The sequence below is a fragment of the Pelobates fuscus genome, chromosome 1 (genome assembly GCF_036172605.1).
Source record: "Pelobates fuscus isolate aPelFus1 chromosome 1, aPelFus1.pri, whole genome shotgun sequence".
NCBI classification, from domain to species: Eukaryota; Metazoa; Chordata; class Amphibia; order Anura; family Pelobatidae; genus Pelobates; species Pelobates fuscus.
Window position 1 is genome coordinate 499,348,942 of NC_086317.1, and position 21,192 is coordinate 499,370,133.

At 48.0% G+C, this 21,192-nt stretch overlaps 1 protein-coding gene across 5 annotated transcripts in view; it reads left to right on the forward strand.

The window, feature by feature from the left end:
• ALDH3B1 (aldehyde dehydrogenase 3 family member B1) overlaps positions 1-21,192 on the forward strand; it is a 340,333-nt gene that overhangs the window by 229,579 nt on the left and 89,562 nt on the right. For all 5 annotated transcript variants that reach the window (XM_063433470.1, XM_063433460.1, XM_063433455.1 and 2 more), the window contains one exon: positions 17,830-18,216. In XM_063433470.1, coding sequence (XP_063289540.1) covers positions 17,830-18,216 — 387 coding nt within the window. The remainder of the gene's footprint in view (positions 1-17,829; positions 18,217-21,192) is intronic.

Sequence of the window (21,192 nt, forward strand, 5' to 3'; positions counted from 1 at the left end):
GATTCCCGTTCAGCCTGCAGGCTAGGGTAGACAACCACTGGCTTGTAGTAAGATGGCCTAACGATATTCCACGATTCCTGCGCTCTGCAGGCCTCCTGGATCCTGGACAACCTGCCGGCTAGACCCACAGGCCCCACTGTCCCGGCAGAAAACCTCGCGGAGGGTGCCCCGCCTGGCTCTTCAACACGCCGGGGTGGCCCCAATGCATCCAAGGAGTAAAAAGCCGGAGTTCCCCCGGACGCAGGTCCCCTCAGGGTAGGTCCTGCCGAGCCGGGAGCCCCAGGGTCCCTGTGATCACCGCACCGGGACATGTGACCCAACACCCCAGGGAATGCGTTTGGACACAGAGACATCGAGACTGACCGACCTGGGTATGTTCTGTTCTCCCCCCAGGCCAGGGGTCACCAGCGCGGCTCGAAAATCCCATATCCCCGGGAAAACACCGATTGGGAGGGGTGCGGGAAGAGGAGGGGAAGCTTAAAAGGAGATGCCCTAGAGGGGTATGAGCTTGTTTGGGTGGGGGGCTCGGGAGGGAGGGCACACTACCTGGAGGGAACGGGCCCTCAATATCAGGAACACCACACGCTCCGGCTCACAGCGGCCCAATGTATCCCGGTGGGGGGGTCTAGTCCCCGGATGGGTGAGGATGGGACCAGGGAGCTCCAAGAGGGAACACAAGCATATACCCAGTAGGGACACTATAGCTGGTTAATTTGTTAATTTGTTAATTGGTTAATTCGTTAGTTTTACATTGCAAGCTGTCATATACAGGATACTAGGTTCTTAGACTAACCCTGGGACCGCACGAGTTACGGAGACAGAGGTCTCGGTAGGGTCAGACTCGACTGGACCGATAGACCGGACGACCATGAAGGGCCAAGGGCTTGGGAGTAGAATTCACCCACGATCCATGAAGTTGGGAGGCATGAGGCTGACAACAGATGATAGGCCAGAGAGACAGAATAGGGACCATCCACATACCATGAGGGACGGGCCCAGAGAGGAAGGGCGACGGTGGCGCAGACCGGGAGGCCTGTTCCCCCATACTCAGATGTACAACAGGACGATGACGACACTCACCCCGTCGCTGCAATCGGCTGGTTGGGTGCCCTTGGAGACAGCCACGGACTCAACACACACGTTCGTGCGACAGACACTGTAGGTGACCTTTCTCGCACCCCACGCAACAGACCCACTTTGTAGATTCTGGTCGGAGTTCGGTAGGACTGCAGATGAGCAGCTCCCGAACAACTCCATCCGACCGAGGCTCATTGTTGCAAATCCCCCCCCTTCTTTTTTTTCCTTTTTTTTCTCTCTTCCTCCCCCTTCCCTCTCTCCCACCCACCTTCCTTTCCTAATCCACATTTGAAAGCGTCTGCTCCATGCCTTACCCAGCAGGGCCCGGTGGGGGAAGCTCGCGCCGGGGAGTCATGGGACAATTCACCCCCGCACAACTTAAAGTTTGGTCCAACAATGTAAGAGGCTTAAACCTCCCCGAGAAGCGCTCCCAACTACTACGCCAGCTCTGGGCGGAAAAAGTGTCCGTGGCGCTCTTACAGGAGACGCACTTCATGGGCCACGACTCACCGAGGGTGGAGAATAGTCGCTTTCCACAGGGGTACTATGCCCAGACTCCCAGAAAACGGGTGTGGCGATTCTTTTCTCACGCTCCGTCCCAACACACGGACACACTTTCGGACCCTGGAGGGAGGAATATCTTATACCTACACTTTTGAAAGTATATACAGCCCTAACAGTAGACAACACATCTTCCTTGCCAAAACGCTAGCCAAATTGGAAAAATTCAGGGCCGGCCTACTGATAGTGGCGGGGGACCTCAATGTTCCCCTGGACCCGCAAGTCGACTCCTCCAGAGGGACCAGCACTATCCCGGCGCACTGTCTACGCTCAACGAGGCGAGCCCTACACGGATTGGGGCTGGTCGACTGCTGGCGGGTAGCCCATCCAGACGATAAGGATTTCTCTTATTATTCATCAGTATACAAACAATACAGTCGGATAGACTATGTATTTATGCCCCAAGAAAGTTTAGCGCTTCTCCAGAACGCAGCTATAGGGATTATAAACCATTCTGACCATGCCCCAATCACGGTGGTAATGAGCTCACCGCTATTTAAACCCGCCAAGCGCCAATGGAAACTTAATGAAACCCTGCTGACGGAGCTAGAGACACGCACCACAGCACTACAGACTATTACACAATACTTTGATACCAACGACACACCTGACATGCCCCCACTGACGCTATGGGAAGCTCATAAATGCGTGATTAGAGGACACTTCCTATCCATCAGCACACAACGCAAGAAAGATAGGGCTCGTCAAATCTTAGACCTAACAACACGGATTGCTGACCTAGAAAACACACATAAACAGACCTTAGATGACGATACGTACCTACGACTTACAGAGACACGCAGGGCACTCCGGGACCACCTCTCTCAGGGATTATTACACACAATACGGAAATCCGCCAGGCACTTTTACGAGCACTCAAATAAGAGCGCACGACTCCTGGCTCAAGTGCTCCGGGAGAAACGTAGATCCCAACACATCCACCAGATACTCACACAACTCGGACAGAACACCAGAATGCCTGATGGCATTATGGCTGCATTTAGGGCCTATTACACGGACCAATATAACCAATCCATGCCTACACAAGGGACAGAAGCCCAAAACCACCGCAGAAGAGTCACAGACTACCTTGCACAAAATGTGACCCGCAAACTCACTCCAGAGCTCGCGGAGGAAATTGATGAACCCCTGACACTGGAGGAACTGGCTGCGGCCATGAAGTGCTCCAAAACCACATAGGGCTCCGGGCCCAGACGGCCTTCCCATAACGTACCTACGGACATTCCGAGACGCCCTACTACCCCGCCTTTTAGCGGGCCTAAACTCCATACAGGAGGGGGGGCGATTCCCCACAGACTCCTTGGCAGCGATAGTCACGGTCATACCCAAAGAAGGAAAGGATCCATCTAATTGCTCGAGCTATAGGCCAATCTCATTACTAAATGCCGACCTGAAGCTAAGGCCCTCTCCCGGAGGGTGTCGCGGATCCTGCCGGATCTCATACACCCAGACCAGGCTGGGGCTTTATCCTGGGTAGAGAAGCTAGGGACGACACGATACGGGCCCTAAACGTCATACACTGCGCGAGGACCTCGGGACGCGACACAGTCCTCCTCTCCATGGACACCGAAAAGGCGTTCGACAGAGTGGACTGGGTATATCTGGACGAAACGCTTAGACACATGGGATTCGGACCCCACATACGAACATGGGTGTCAGCGCTGTACTCTACCCCGACGGCCAGGATCCGCATTAACAGAGCCCTAACGCAGTCTTTCCCGATATGCAATGGGACCCGCCAGGGTTGTCCCCTGTCCCCCCTCCTGTTTGCCCTCTCTCTAGAACCGTTCCTGGAGGCGGTCAGACGGGATGGGGGTATAACTGGGGTGAGGGTGGGTTCCGAGGAACACAGAGTGGTGGCCTACGCCGATGACATGCTCTTCTTCCTGGAACAGCCCAGGATCTCCATGCCCAACCTGCTGCAGGCATTTCAAACCTATCACCAGGTATCCAACCTGAAACTTAACGTGGAAAAATCCAAAGCTATGCCGATAATGCAGGGGGAGGAGCATGTCCGCCAGCTCAGTACCCAGTTCGCCTTTTCCTGGTGCGTGACGAAGATACGATATCTGGGTACCTGGCTACCAGCGGACCTGACACAGATCTACAGGCTGAACTTCCTCCCTATCCTCGCGACCATACAACAGGACCTCCAGCGATGGACACAGAGGTACATCTCCTGGTTCGGCCACATTAATGCGGTCAAAATGAATGTCCTACCTAGGCTGCTGTATCTCTTTGCGACGCTGCCTTCCAGGATCCCCCAGACGTTTTTCAATTCAATAACTACAGCTATCCGCAGGTTTGTCTGGAACCATGGACAGTCGATTCTGGAGAGACCGAAGGAGGCCGGAGGGATGGGGCTACCATCCGTGATCTCGTACTACAGGGCCACGCATCTGCACAGAATAGTGGACTGGCACGCGCGCCCCAGCACCAAACGTTGGGTAACCATGGAACTGCAACAGACACAGGGCACCGTCCCATTAAGGCTCTGGCTCGGGGGCTCCACCTTCTCGGACCTCCACACTAGGAACCCAATGATAGAGGCCACCCTCAGGGTTTGGTGCGGACAGCGATATGTCCATCAACTCACCACTTCCCCAAGCCCGCTTACACCCATTACGCACAACCCAGGACTGGCAGGGGGCCTCCATCTGGCCACCCTACACAACTTCCAGAAGACAGACTGGTTCTATGTGCGCCAGTGGAGTCCGGGGGGAACGCTCCAAACGCTTGCAAACCTGATGACGGACCGGCAACCCACCCAACTGCACAAATTCCACTACCACCAAGTTAAGACGTATTATGCCAAACTCCATGGGCGAATTCACCTCCAGCGCCAACTCACTGAATTCGAATGACTGTGCACGGACAGACGACATATAGACCACGGGGTTTCACTCCTATACGCTATGCTCCAGAGGACAGGAGACAGCTGCCCCCTAGGTTACACGAGCAAGTGGGAGAGGGAGACCGGAACCCAGCTAACAGAACAAGAATGGGACAAAATATTCCTCCTCACACATAAATGCTCAATAAGCCTGAAGATTCAGGAAACCGGCTACAAATTGTTAACACAATGGTACAGAACACCAGATTCCCTCAGACACATACACGGGACGGACACGAGCGATTGCTGGAGATGCGGCACCGGGAGGGGCACTAGCTTACATATCTGGTGGTCATGCCCCCGTATCATACCGTACTGGCAGATGATCAGGGCAAAGATCAAAGAGGTCACCGGCGACGAAATTCCCCTACAACCCCTGCCGATGCTCTTGCACCATACACCTATCCCCACGCAGGCTTACAAAAACTCCCTGACCATCCACTTGCTTAACGCAGCAAAAGCTCTCATACCCCATACACTGGAAGGGCCCTTCAGTCCCCACTCTTAGGCAATGGATAGATAAGGTTGAGAGTATCTACGACATGGAATCGCTGACGGCCTCCCTGCGAGAGCGCTCAGATAAATGCGCCTTGACATGGTACCCATGGAGGCTATACATCTCCAGAGGGGTGGCCTGAGACACCAGAGCTCTGAACCCGCCCGAGGTGGTTGAACCGCTTCGAAGTGTGACAACCATACAGATCCCACGCTACTGAAGGGAGGATGAGGCTCCGGAGGAGCGGCGGACCCAACCGGGCCCACGCGGCTTACACACCCTGTCCCCCCCCCACCTCCCCCCCCCTTTTTTTTTCTCTTTTTCTTTCTTCGGCTCTTTCCTGCTCCTTTTTTCAATATCCGTACCTAGTACGGGGACTCTAGGTTAAACCGGCTTCAGCCGAACCATATATAGACAGCCGCACCACTCAGAAGCACACGTACGACGAGCCCAACCTGAACAGACCAATCTAGCACAGCTGGGCAGACCTCCGCCCTCCCCGGCACACAAGCAGAGGGACGGCGAACAACTACAAGACGAAATAAAGCGAACTAGGGGTGAGACAACTATACTTACCCACGATTAGCTAAGGGAGCCGACACGAAACTTACTGAGAGGGTCCAGGAGCCCAACACAACTCCTACCATAGACAGACCCTAAGAGTTAACAGTAAAGCACATGGAGAGTACAGTATAGAGGGCACTATGCATAGATGCAGGGTAGGCCAATATACAACAACAACCGCCCCAGACGGACTGATGAACCTAACGGGGAATGTCGGCCGGTCACAACGGACCATACATACCAAACAACACGACTACCAAACTGCCGCCTCCAAGGGTGCTAGTTAGCTAACAGGTGGAAAGCATACTTCTAAGGTAGTGATAACTTCTGACAATGTATTGTGGCCCATTTATGTATTGTACCCTTTTATTGCCTTACATGCCGTATGCTTACGGAATTTCTGGAAAACATTTCTTAAATAAAAATGATTGACACAAAAGTACTTACATAACATGAATGGAACCTTTTAAAGTGTATTGGGCAAGTTATATTGCAGGACCCATAGTCACAGGGTAGGAGGCAAGCAAAGAGGCCCCCCCAAAACTCGGGGCAAACTCACAGAAAAATGGAAGTCTTGGTGCGGGGAGTGGGCCAGTTTACGACTGCTTCTATCTTAGCGGGTTCTTCCCACACCCTACTTGATGTCCCAAGTATTGGACCTCTGCCATGCCAAGAGGACACTTGTCTGGTTTAAGAGTCAGGCCTGCTGCTAGAATCTTGTTCAGTACTACCCCTACATGAACTAAGTGTTCCTCCCAGAACTGCAGATCACAATGGTACCCCAGGTACCCACAGGCTAAATCCTGGAAGCCATCGAGGAGCTCATCTACCACACGCTGGAAGGTGGCCGGGGCGTTCTTCATCCCGAATGGCATGACCCTAAACTGGTACAAGCCAAATGGGGTAACGAAGGCCGACTTGGGGGTTGCCTCCTCGGCCAGGGGGATCTGCCAATAGCCTTTGCATAAGTTGATGGTGGTCAGATAACCCCTGGCTATACAATTTACCTCCCAGGCTGGGAGTTAACCACAGCCAAATTGATGAACGGCTGGGTGGTCGCCGTTCGCATAGTCGAACACGTGGTGGCGGCCATCTTGTTTAGTTGAACGTGTTCAGCAGTGTTTTGTCGTCGAGTTCATGGAACTCAAATCGGACAGGCGATGGCGAACTTTACCTTCTCTGAAACTTTGACGCTTCGACGTGAGTCAAACAGCGTTCGACAATTCTAACGCCACTTTAACATTGGCTATTTGCACAAACGTAGTATTATAAATAGACCGGCCGCACAGTCTAAATTTGTGGAACTATTTTGGGCATGAAAGACATGCTTGCGGTCGGTCAAAAGAGACTTCCATAAAACTTTTGAACCCCTGCTCTGAGCTATATGATTTTTGGATATGTTGTTCACTCAGATCAAGGCTATCCAGGGATATGTTGGAGTGGAGTATATTGGGGTGTTTCTGTACTTTGGGTAAAAATATGTTTTCTGCCTGTGGGTAATTTAGTTAGTCCATTGTATTTGTTAATTGTATCACAGGCAGAGGGGAGGGTTTGTGTACAGTAACTGGGCGTGTTCAAGTGTAAAACTCTCTAATAGTTCGGTCCAACCCCCAGCTAGCCAGAGCAACCGTCACAGATCTAATAGTTCATCTACCCGGGACATGGGATACACATCGGTGGTGGTCTGATCGTTCATAGTTACATAGTTACATAGTTACATAGCTGAAAAGAGACTTGTGTCCATCAAGTTCAGCCTTCCTCACATATGCTTTTGCTGTTGATCCAAAAGAAGGCAAAAAACCCAGTCTGAAGCGCTTCCAATTTTGCAACAAACTAGGAAAAAAATTCCAGTCAGATGTCTCCTTGGATCAAGCAGCTATTAGCCCACTAATTAGAAATTGTATCCCTGTATGGTATGTTTTTGCAAGTATTTATCCAATTGCAATTTAAACATCTGTATAGACTCTGACAAAACCACCTCTTCCGGCAATGAATTCCATATCCTTATTGCTCCTACTGTAAAAAAACCTTTTCTTTGTCTTAGATGAAATCTCCTTTCTTCAAGCCTAAATGTGTGACCTCATGTCCTATGTATAGCCCTGTTTATGAATAGATTTCCAGATAATGGTTTGTACTGGCCCCGAATATATTTGTATAATGTTATCATATCCCCTCTAAGGCGCCGTTTTTCCAAACTGAAGAGATTTACATTTTTTAACCTTTCTTCATAACTAAAATGCTCCATTCCTTTTATAAATTTTGTAGCTCGTCTCTGCACTTTTTCTAGTGCCATGATATTCTTCTTTAGAACAGGTGCCCAAAATTGCACAGCATATTCAAGGTGTGGTCTTACCAGCGATTTATAAAGAGGCAAAATTATATTTTTATCTCGAGAATTTATGCCCCTATTTATACATGACAAAACCTTACTGGCCTTAGCAACGGCAGATTGACATTGCATATTGCTACCTAATTTGTTGTCTATAACAATTCCCAAATCCTTCTCGTGTGTGGTTATCCCTAGTTCACTACCATTTAGTCGCCTGAAGTCCGTTCAGAACTGGGTGATCCCATCTTTCTTTGGTACCAGGACCACAGGCGAAGCACTGTCAGAGTGCTCGATAACCTCTAGGTGTAACATCAATTGTATCTCCTTCCACATTCCTTCTCGGACTGCTTCAGGTATACGGGGGCTGATGAAGCGGGGCTTACCCCAGCGTCTCTACTGTGGACTGCTAAGGTGGTATACCCGGGTTCTTGAGAGAATGTCAGTCGCTTTTCTGATACCGTATATACTCGAGTATAAGCCGAGTTTTTCAGCACATTTTTTGTGCTGAAAAACCCCAACTCGGCTTATACTCGAGTCATAGTCTGTATTATGGCAATTTATATTGCCATAATACAGACTGTGGGGAGAGGGGGGCTGGCAGAGCTGTACTTACCTTTCCTGCAGCTCCTGTCAGCTCTCTCCTCCTCCGCGCCGTCCGTTCAGCACCTCGGTCAGATCCCAGTGTAAATCTCCCAGCGGCTCTCGCGAGACTTACACTGGGAGCTGACAAAGGGAGCTGCACAGACCGCGCGGAGGAGGAGGGAGCTGACAGGAGCTGCAGGAAAGGTAAGTACAGCTCTGCCAGCACCCCTCTCCCCCCACTGAACTACCAATGACACTGGACCACCAGGGAAGGAGCCCCCCTCCCTGCCATGTATCAAGCAGGGAGGGGGGACAAAAATTTTTTTTTAAATATAATAAAAAATAATAATAATAATAATAATAATTAAATAATAAATAATACAAAAAAAATAATAATATAAAAAAAATTAAAAAAAATAATAATTAATAATATATGAAATGCCCACCCCCACCAACACATACACAAACACACACTGCATCACACACACTCACACTTCATTCATATACACACACTGCACTCACACACACTGCATCACACACACTGCATCACACACTCTCACACTTCATTCATATACACACACTGCACTCACACACACTGCATCACACACACTCACACTTCATTCATATACACACACTGCACTCACACACACACTGCATCACACACACTCACACTTCATTCATATACACACACTGCACTCACACACACTGCATTCATACACACTGCATTCATACACACTGCATTCATACACACTGCATTCATACACACACTGCACTCACACACACTGCACTCACACACACTGCACTCATACACACACACTGCATTCATTATATACACACACTGGAAATAAATATTCAATTAATATATACGCACACACACTGCACTCATACACGCACTGCACTCATACACGCACTGCACTCATACGCACACACTGCATTCATTATATACACACTGTAAATAAATATTCAATTAATATAATTTTTTTAGGATCTAATTTTATTTAGAAATTTACCAGTAGCTGCTGCATTTCCCACCCTAGTCTTATACTCGAGTCAATAAGTTTTCCCAGTTTTTTGGGGTAAAATTAGGGGCCTCGGCTTATATTCGGGTCGGCTTATACTCGAGTATATACGGTAGTAAGCGTCGGGTTTGTTCTGTCTCTAGGGTTGTTAACCGATCTCCTATATTAACGGAGCTGTTAAGATCGGTTTGGGGCTCTCTCTCTAATAGTTTGGATAGCGGAAGGTTCTCTGAGTCATCCCCAGCTGGGGTGCATATAGAAACTAAATCTTCCTGTCTTTCTTGGTATTCTTTTAACATATTTATATGAAAGGACCTTCATATCCTTTCATCCACACAGCTTGCGACTACATATGTGGTGTCGCAGAGCTTCTCTACTACTTTATAGGGTCCCTGCCAGGCTGCTTACAATTTGTCCTTCTTGACTGCCTTTAACACAAGTACCTTTTGGCCCACCAGGAACGTACGCTGTCTGGCACCCCTATCAGACCAAGCTTTTTGTCGCCCCTGGGCTGCCTAGAGGTTCTCCCTTACCATCCTGGCCAATTGCTCAATGCTGTCCCGGAAAGACAACACATACAGCACGATGGGGATCCCCTCATGTTCCATTTCGCCTTCCCAGTGTTCTCTAATGAGATCTAATGAGAGTCACTCGAAAGGGGAAAACCCAGTAGATTCCTGTGGCACCTCTCAGTATGAGAAGAGAAAGTGTGGTAGGAATCTTTCCCAGTCTCTGTGATTGTTAGCGAAGGTTTTCAACATCTGTTTGAGAGTGTCATTGAACCGCTCACAGAGACCGTTAGTCTGGGGTTGGTAGGGGCACTTTGGATGGGCTTGATGCTGCACACGTTCCACAGTTGGTGGGTAAGATCTGCGGTAAATTGGGCTCCTTGGTCAGAGAGGAGTTCCTTGGGGAAACCTACCCTGTCAGATATGCTAACTAGCACATTACTAGCAACAGTGTCCGCCTGGATATTTGTGAGAACAACCACTTCTGGATAGCGGAGTCCACCACAGTAAGTATATATTTCTTACCCGATGGACTGGGTCTCTGTAGGGGCCCCACTAGGTCGACTGTTATCCAACTGAAAGGTTCTTCGGTAATGGGCATGGATTTCAGCCAAGCTTTGGGGTGATCCCCACTCTTCCCTACTCGCTGACAGGTATCGCACGTTTTGCAGTACTGTTGCACATCTCTTGAGACACCCGGCCAAAAGAAATTCTGAGTTATTCGGTGAGATGTGTGGTGTATGCCAAGGTGCTCTGCTAGGGGTATGTCATGCCGGACCCGGAGAACTACCAGTTGTCGCTTCTGGGATGGGGCTGTCCCTTTACCGTGGGTATCGGACAATCTGTATAACCGATCCTGCTTCCAGATAAATCCCTCTCCCTCTAACACTCCTTGTTCAGTGTCAGCCTTAGCCCTATATTTGTAGAGGATAGGGTCTCCCCGGGTTTCCCTCCCATCCTCCTCTGCGGTGGTCCAGTCTAACGGGGTCCGGTCTTCCGCCATACTCAGAAATTCGGTTCTTACCTGAGTCTCTGCAACATGTGGGCCAGCTTCCGCCATCCGAGCTTGTAAGCGAGTGGTCACTGATTGGGTGTCAGCTGTTTCCCTGGTAGCATAGGCGGATGTTAAGGGCCCCAAGTCATTACCTAGTAAAACTTCGTCAGGTAAATCATTCATTATGCCTACATTCACCATGCCAGATCCAACTCCCCAGTCGAGGTGTACGCGGGCTGTGGGTAGGCGATAAACTGCTTCTCCTGCTACCCTGGATAGCTACCGTTTGCCCAGTGTGCTCATTTTGTGCACCAGGGTCATGGTGGCTCTGGTGTCTCGTAATCCTCTAGCAGACTGGCCGTTTATCCACACTGCTTGTCAGTGTTGCTGACGATTGTCCTGGTTAGCTGCCTGAACGGTTTCAGCTTCATGAAGAGACAAGAAAGCAAACGGCACTGGAGATAGACCGTGCTAGGGGGTAAATGTTTTCTAGACATGCATTGCCCAATATCATACCACCCTCACAATCACTCAAAGAGCATGTCACTGCATAAAGGACAGCAAATTCTGAACATGTAGTACTCCTCTGCTTATATTTTCCCTCACGTGAAAACTCTGAGATGTTCATCACTCGCTACTCTGAAATACCGGTAATCACAATGGTAACAGAGAGAGCTCGGCGCTAGGTTTGTACTCCTAATCCAGGTTATGTTTTATCATTCTGCAGCCAATGTTCCTGATATCCACTGTAAACCTGATCATTCTGCTGTAATTCTCATGCTTAGGAATGATCATATGTATAATGGGAAGAACCTATGGACGTTAAATGTTGGTTTGCTGGCTTTTATTCAAAAATCTATAGAGGAATACATTATTCTTAACATCTTCTGAAGTTTTAGCTTCTGCTCAATGGCTGAGTTAAATTAAAATAAACTTTTTATAAAGATTTTTTAAATAAGAGATCCAATGTCAAATTGTAACTTTGAAAAATTTCCTGAAGGAAAGATGGTTACTGCATACTGCTTCCTCCATTAAAACTTAATGAGGAGGGAGAGTTCCTTTAAGAAAATACATTTTGTGAATATAATTTTTATTAATTCGTTTTGCTTGTATCAAGGTACAGGGAGACACGCAGGTCTCCATAGCATGGTTTTACAAATAATATCGGGTCGGGCTCGCAGGCCCACATCATGGGAGGACTTGCAGGTCCCCATTTTCTGATGGTATGCATTTCCGGTAAAATTAGTTAGTGTACATTTTATAAACAGGGTGAACTATATGCACGGCAACCGTTTTTAGTCTAGGGTAGGTACTTTTACCAGGTGTCGGTATTTGTGGAGCGTGCTCCGCTCTCTGTATCATTTATTTGTGTAGGCACTTTGGTGCATTCGTTGTGTTCCATCTATTGTGTTCGAGTTCCGTCTATTTGTCGGTGTTCCCCTGTTATCTTGTGAGGTCGCACAATGTAGTAGGGGTTCGTTCTATGTATGAGCCTGGGTACGTAGGCCTCTCTTTTGGTCCCTGTCGTCGGGCCTCTGATAGAGCCCTGTGTCTCGAGTCGCGCGGTATTGTACGTATAGGGTTTGTGTTTTCTTCACTGTCACCATCAGTGGGTCCTGTGTTTAAGAAGGGATAAGGTGGTATCGTGGGCTAGAGGTACGTCGCTGGGTGTTTGGTAGCAACTTCAGCCGTGTGATTGCCAGGCTTGTCCTGGGTCATCACGGTCATTCGTGTGATATGTCTTTGGGGTATCATCCCTGACCGGCCTGAGAGTTTGTGTCATATTGTGTATGTTTTCGTTCAGGGTGGTGTCATCCCTTGTCGCAGTGGGTGCGGTAAGGTTGGTCCAGGCAATGGTTGTACTCTGGTTATTTAGGGGAAGGGGGAGGTATAACAGGGCGGGAAGAAAGGGGAATGGGTCTGTTCAGATCGCCTGTCAGTCGTCTCGTGTGGTCTGGGGTGTGTGTTCTGCGTTCTGTCTGTCTGTGTTGTGGTGTCCGTCGGAGTCAGGTCTAAGTTCCTTTTGGAATTCCTCTTTTGCCGTCTCTAGAATCCAGTGCGTCCAAGTACTCATGTAGGTAGTGGTAGTGTAGTGTTGGCCGTCATGGTCAGTTCCTCTATCGTCCTGAGTTCCTCCATTTGGCGAAACCAGGTCTACAGCAGAGGTGTCACTGTTTGTTTCCAGAATTGGGGGAGCACCCGTTTGGCCACATTTAGTATTCTAATAGTGATGGATTTTTTGTATCTAGAGCGGGGAACTGTTGTGTGGTGTAGGAGCATCGCTGCCGGTTCCAGGGGGGGTGCATCCATAAATTTCTCTAGCATTTTGTGTATCCTCTTCCAGTATGGTTGAATCAGCGCACAATCCCACCAAATGTGTTTCGTGGTGCCTACCTCTCATTCACATCTCCAGCATAGTCTGGAGTGGTCTGGGTTTACGTGGTGGAGGAGATGTGGTGTCCTATACCAGTGTGTTAGAAGCTTGTAGGCCGTTTCCTGTGTTTTGCTGTGAGTGGAGCAGTGGTGTGTAAGGTAGCAGATGGATTCCCATTCTGCTTCTGTAAGCTTGGTGCCTAGGGCGGCCTCCCATTTTCCCATGAAGAGGGGCGTCTCGGATGGGTTTTCTGATTGGAGCATGGAGTATAGGAAGGACACTCCGTGAGGGAGCGGGTCTGGGTGTGAGCTGACCACTTCTATTGTGGTCCGGTCTCTGGTGAGTGCTAGTCCCTGTGGCAGGGAATGGACAAAGTTGTTCAGTTGGGCATATCTAAAGTGGTGCAAAAAGGTCAGGGGCATCTCACCCATCATGTCTGTTAGTGTTTTACACTTCCCACCATGGAGGAGGTGGTGTAGGCGTGGGAATTTGTCTGGGAGGATGTGTCTGAGGGCTTTCGGGTCCAGTCCCGGGGGAAAGTCCTCGTTGTGCGTCAGTGGTAGGAGGGGGGAGGGATACGGTGCCATGTTCCCCTTCTTTGCGGCCCTCCTCCACACTGCCAGGGTGTGTCTCGTATATACGGACAGTTCTCCCTTGTCGGCTGCATCTCGGCCCCAGAAATTACATTTTGTTCTACTCGAGAAGATGGAATTATTTTCTGAACTGTCTATGCTTTTTATTTTGTATTTGAGCAAACAAAGCCAATTATTTTGTTGTGTGATGTGACAATGTACTGGTTTGGCCTCAAATTGGGAAATATGTTTGCTGTTGCCACCCCAGGTCAAATAAATCAAGTGCTCCCCTGACCTGATGGGTTCTTAGACAACTTTTCACCCACTTTTGGCCTCTTGTGTGGTTACAGCTCTGAACTCTTTCTACAATCAAGAGTCAGCTCCCTCTGTGTGTAACGGATCACCTGGCACCCCGACTGGGTACCTTCATTGACAGATGCTCCTAGCGCTTACAGAGAGCTCCAAGCGCTCCGCCAGACACCACAACCACCGTAGACCCCACAAACCGCCGCAGCTTGGTGGGGGTCTCGCCGTCTCCTACCCACCCTGGACCTACGACAAGGCTCCAGGTTCCAGTGGGTGAACCTCTACTCCACGAGAGTGAAGCAGGAACAAGCTCTTAAAAGAGCTTAGTAGTGATTAGCTAAGAGAGTATGCAGAGCATAGCAATTCCCCCAATAAGAGACAGGACTCTAGATTGAGGGTGAAGAAGAACTGACTGTACTGGCACATACAGCCTCTTTTATTCACATTCTACAAACATAGTGTAACGGACCGTTTTGCATACAAGGGGATAAAACCCAGTTTAGGCGATAATCCCCTTTAGATAGACCAGCAGCTACTGTAAGCACCAATTTCCCGAACTCCCAAACTGCACGGATTCACTAACTCTCGAACAGCAGACACACGAACCCTGGAAACAGCCGAACAGGAAAAGCAATACGAACAGCTTACACTCCTGGCAGTCGGCATACATTCAAATTCCCCCCAAGAATGAGACAACACTTCAGCTTCAGGGTTAAGCAGGAACTCTGGACTGGCACATCCAGCCTGGCTTTTATTACAAGAGTACACATACAGGCCACACCCAGGGGGAGGCATAAAATAACGAATGACATAGATGTTACCTCCCACACATCCCCTCCCCTTAGTGTGACACATAATCCCATTATTCATACAGTTTAAAATATACTTTTTACACAATATTTATAACTTCAAAACCACATTCACACAAAATTACATATCCACAATCAATCCATTCAGGGGAACAACATATTAAAAAAATGGCATGGATCAGACCAGGGGTTCAAAAGTTAGTAAAGTATCTTTTAAAACCCCTAGCTTTCCAGCTCAGACAAGTTTTTACAGAGCCTTCTCTGTGCTGGAGAAGTAATCCAATTACCTCCCAGCACAGAGACAGACTCCATTGAGCACATGGGGGCACAAAGACAGTAAAACACTTTAAAATACATAAATTCACCTTTTACACATAACACACAGACATTTCACCTATCCCCAGATAGCTGGGATCTGCGCGCACAAAACTACCGAATAGCGCGCAGATCCTACTCACACAGTTCACTCGCCACGAAGCCGAAGTCTTTAACTACACGAATGGGCTCCATGGCATAGCTATCTGGGTTAACACATTCACATAAGGTCTGGTCCATAGTCCAAAGGCAAGAGGCGGGCAAGCAGCCCCTTCCAAGGACACGTGGCGAGGTCGGTTTCGCCACACATAGTACTGCCCACAGGGTTTTGAAGAACAACCAATCAACACATTACAACACAGCTAACACTCCCATTCATTACATCAGAAATCCTCCCCTCTGCCTGTGATACAATTATTTCAACACAATAGACTAACTTAATTATCACAGACGGGGAAATACAGTATTATAAAACATATCACAGGGACCCCAAAACATGCAATAACCCCATAAAAATATATATATCCTCGGAACCGGGGGATCTGGGTGAAACACATATCCAAAATTCACCCAGATCCGTTCAGTAGTTTGGAAGATACGGTTTAATGCAGATTCCGCAGAACATATACAGGCTATATGAAAAATAATTACTGTTAAATGTGTCCCCTGTTCTCTAGTTTAAAACTACTGAACGATGTCTTTGTGCACCAAATACCGGCGAGATGGCACCGTGTAGAAAAGTCAAAACAGTGTCTGTGAGTTAAAATGGCCGTCATCCATTGTTCTCACCATGTGCTTCATCCATTGTTCTCACTATGTGCATCTGTTACATGAAATGGTGGCCACCCAGTAACTCCACAGTATGTCCCCAGATGGTTCTTAAAGGGACAGCAGCAGCATAATAAAATACAATATGCCCAAATCAGTTCCTTAAAGGACAATACATCCCAGGGCCATAGTCGCAGGGCAGGAGGCTGGCAAACAGGCCCCTCCAAAAACCAGTGGCGAGATCACTTTCGCCACACTGTGTTCTTGCCTGGCAACAATATGACCTTTTTTAGAATTGGTAAACTGACAATTTGTGTCCAAAATCTTTGAACAGATTGTTGCCCATAATAACCAGCATACAGCATTATGAACTGGTTGGCTTTGGGAAAAAGAGACCAGCATTAGATGCCACCAGATGGTCTCCAGATCTGCTACATAGAGTACTATGGGTCATGTGGAAAATGCATTGAATCATTATGGCATGCACACTACAGGAATATGGCTTCCCGAGCCTTTTGTGAAGGCCATTCAAGTCTTATACTCTAACCCTTCTGTCACCGTGTTGGTTTACACAAATATTTACAATTACCAATGGCATGAGGCATTGTTGTCATTTATTTATATATACTTAAAACAATAAAATAGGATAAATGTCAATTTAAAATAAAAAAAGTGCAGGCTACAAACACTGATTATAAGGAATACCCTCAACCCCTTATATAGAAGAGAAACATGAAAATATTAAACACAATACAGGTTGCTTCTTTTGGCACAACCTGTATTGTGTTTGCTATATATACACAAACATGGCTCAAGTCCGAGTATAACAAGGGTGGATAAACCCAAATTAGAGTTATAGAGCAGTTACCTGGGAGGACGCCCAGTGGCCCCAGTGATGACACGCTCAGTAACAGTGTGAGGTTGATACATTATATATGCCCTTGTTTCAGAATTACACTCAATCAGTAAATAACACGAACAAACCTGCGACCTTGGATATGCTAGCTAGGGCCTATCCATGCTGGATACTTTGCACAAGGGCTCTGTGATTAGGGATTTCAAAATGATTTAATGTTTAAACATAATATGAATAGATATCTTATCTTATAATCAAGGATATAATCTTTCAATGTAGGGTAATGACTTGCTTGATCCAAGGATAAATCTGACTGCCATTCTGGGGTTAAGAAGGAATTTTTTTCCTAGCTTGTTGCAAAATTGGAAGTGCTTCAAACTGGGGTTTTTTGCCTTCTTTTGGATCAACAGCAAAAAACATATGTGAGGAAGGCTGAACTTGATGGACGCAAGTCTCTTTTCAGCTATGTAACTATGTAACTATATGTACTCTTCAAGTGCAGCATTGTTTGTCTGCATTCCAGAACTGGGACTACTTCAGAACCTTTAAAAAATGTTTGCAAAGACACTACAAGGAATAAAGGATAGTTACTTTTTTATTTCTTTATTTTGAAATTTGGGGATGCATATAAAGCAGAACAAAAAACAATAATTTAAGTTATAAGATCAGCAATCCTGACCTATAATACAATAAAGAACAAAATCAAAATATACAAGAAGCTGAGCAGGAAATCTTTCATAACTAAATTACATAACTAAATGTTCATTTTATATTTTATTTGTAGGAAATCCCAAAGTTGGTCGAATCATAATGGCAGCTGCCGCCAAACATCTGACACCACTGACCTTGGAACTTGGCGGGAAAAACCCATGTTTTGTAGATGATGATTGTGACATTGACAATACTGCAAAGCGCATTGTGTGGTCTAAATTTTTTAATGCAGGGCAGACGTGCCTCGCTCCAGATTATGTCTTATGCTCAGAGGGTACTCGTGACAAGCTTCTGACTGCTCTGCAGGGAACTATCCAAGCCTTCTACGGAGATGATCCAAAACTGTCTCCAGACTTGGGCAGGATCATCAGCCAAAGGCATTTCCAACGAGTATGTGCATTGCTTACCTCTGGAAAGATTGTTACAGGCGGACAGACTGATGAAACAGAGAGATATATTGGTGAGTCTTCTATTTTCCTTTGGGGATCATACACATTGCATTATTGTGTGTATATTGTACCATCAAAACTTTTACACCTAGTACCTAACCTGCTTATATTACAGAGCTAACTTACACTGCTAGTACAGTCACCTCATTACATCACACGGCTCATGTTTACATCACACAGCACCTGGTTACATCACACAGCTCGTTACACTGCTAGTACAGTCACCTCATTATATCACACGGCTCATTTTTACATCACACAGCGCCTGGTTACATCATACAGCTCGTTACACTGCTAGTACAGTCGCCTTATTACATCACATGTGTGGCAAAAGTAACCTTGCCACTGGCTCTTGGTGGAGCCTGCTTGCCAGCCTCCTGCCCTGGGACTATGGCCCCTGTGATAAACCTTGGTTAAAGACACTGTTTGTGCCTTTTGGACTTGGAACATTATTCCCTCAGTAACACTTCAAATTCTCGATGCAGTTCGAAGTGGCACTTCGAACTCCCGAACGTTCGAATCGGTTGGCTGGCATTCGAACACGTGGCATGGGCCATCTTAAGCCGCATGCACAATGAGCAGTATTTGGTCGTTGAATGCATGGAACTCAAATTGGTCACTCTATGGCGCGAACAACGCTAAACACGTACCTTCCACTGATGTTCGCTATTCGAATGGGAATCGAATGACGTTCGGAGGGAATAAACTCGAAGAGACATTATGATAGACCGCCTGCATGCCGACCAGGTACATCCGTCACTCGCTGCTTCCTAGTACTTGTGAGTACCATTAGCACTGCACTGGACCGCTATAACCACCGTAATCCCTACGAACAGCCTCAGCTAATAGTTTAGAGACCGGTTGCAGGCCCTGACCGAGTCATTTCGAGAACCTACAAGAGGCTCAAAAACGACAGACAATAAGGGGGCCCGAGATAGGGTATTAGAGGTTGGGCAAAAGGTACTCAGACCCTCCAAACAGAATAAACTGCAGGCAGCTTGGCAAGGGCTCTTTAAGGAGGCTGAACGGATTAGCGACACCACCTAAATTGTAGCAAAATGTTCGGATGAAAGGATCAAACGAGCCTTTCATGTTGAAACCTTATTTCGAACGTACAGAGGACATGGCGGCTATACGCACCCCATCAACCGAGGATAGAGAGGGACCTCCCCTACCTGACCTTTTGGCTACTAACCCATGTACGATTGAGCAGATCAGGTTGGGGTAAAAATTAGACCCCGTACAGCAAGCTGACGCGACACAACTGCTCCAGGAGTAGGAGGAGGAATTATTCTCCTCCCTACCGGGAACACCTCCGCTGCAGTCCACCGAGTAGAGACAACCGTACCATATTCCTGAGGAAGTTTGGTCTAGCATGTGGAAAGAAATTCAGGATATGTTAGAATTGGGGGTCATTGAGGCTTCGCAAAGTCCCTGGGCTTCACCGGTAGTGCTAGTACCGAAGCGAGACGGTACGACTTGCTTCTGTATTGACTACCGTAAACTGAACGACCGGACGGTAACAGATGTTTTCTTGTTTGGTGTCTATCCTAGCCTTGCCTTGTTTCTAGTACTGGATACATCTCAGTATATGTCTGCTCTGGCTTCCACTAAGCTGCTACAGGGTCTTGGTTTGTGGCCGCACAAACGCTGGTGCTCAACACCAGGGGGATGCGGTTACCCCGCACCAGGCCCTACGTGTCCACTACCACGCTGAAGACTCCCACTTATCATGATGCATACTGGGTCCCAGTCCTCTCACCGCCGCTCAGACAGTGTCTGGGTCCCGGGCACCGGACCGCCACCCTGACACCCTTCAGCCGTTCCCAAATCGGCATTCGTCACCCCATTCGGGCTATACCAATTTTGGGTTATGCCATTTGGGATGAAGAATGCCCGTGCCACGTTCTTAGACGGAATGCAGGACTTCGCATGTGCCTACCTAGATGATATTGCCATCTATAGTGGCACATGGGAAGCCCACCTGATGCACTTGGCTACGGTATTCCGAAAGATACAGGAGGCAGGCCTCACGCTAAAACCAGAGAAGTGTCATGTATTCATGGCAGAGGTCCAATACCTTGGGCACAGAGTAGGGTCAGGGAAGCAGAGGCCTGAGCCAGCCAAAGTAGAAGCCATTGCAAATTGACCCCAACCCAGCATAAAAACCCAGGTTCTAGCGTTTCCTGGCACCGCAGGGTATTACAGAAAATTTTCCCTGAGTATAGCGCCCTGGCCATACCCCTTACCGACTTAACTAAGAAGTCATTGCCCAAACAAGTAGTGTGGCCCCCGGAGTGTGCAACAGCCTTTCAGAGACTTAAAACGGTCCTGATCGAGGCACGGGTGTTGACGGGCCCAGACCCTACTAAAAAATTTCTTGTCTATACAGATGCCTCAATGTTTGGGCTGGGAGCTGTGCTAAGCCAAGTGGGGACGACAGAATGGAGCACGGTGGCATATCACAGCCTTAAACTACTACCCCCGGAAGTCAGCTATGCCACCGTGGAGAAGGAATGCCTGGCTCTGGTATGGGCATTAAAGAAACGCCAACCCTATGTGTATGGTCGTTCTTTCACTTAATTGACTGACCACAACCCCTTCATTTGGCTCAATCGAGTCTCTGGAGACAACCCCCGTGTGACAAAATGCCTTTTGTCACTGGATTTTTATATGACCAACTGTCCTTTGTCCCTGGCTGTTGGAGGAGCCTGATTGCCAGCCTCCTCCCTCATGACTATGGCCCTGGGGTGTATTGCCATTTAAAAAGACTATTTGGGGCTTATTGGCTTTTAAAAGACTGTTTCTGCCATTTGAATCCATGGGAAGATGTGTCTCTTCCCCTCCCCCGTTTCCTGTCTATTGTTCCAGCAGGGCGTTGTCCCAGGCACACTGCCAGACCAGTTGGAACTTGCTGTTTTGCCCCTCCTCGGTCTCTCATCAGCTCTTGCTATGTTTTAACTCCATGGCGATTTGACTGTGTTTGT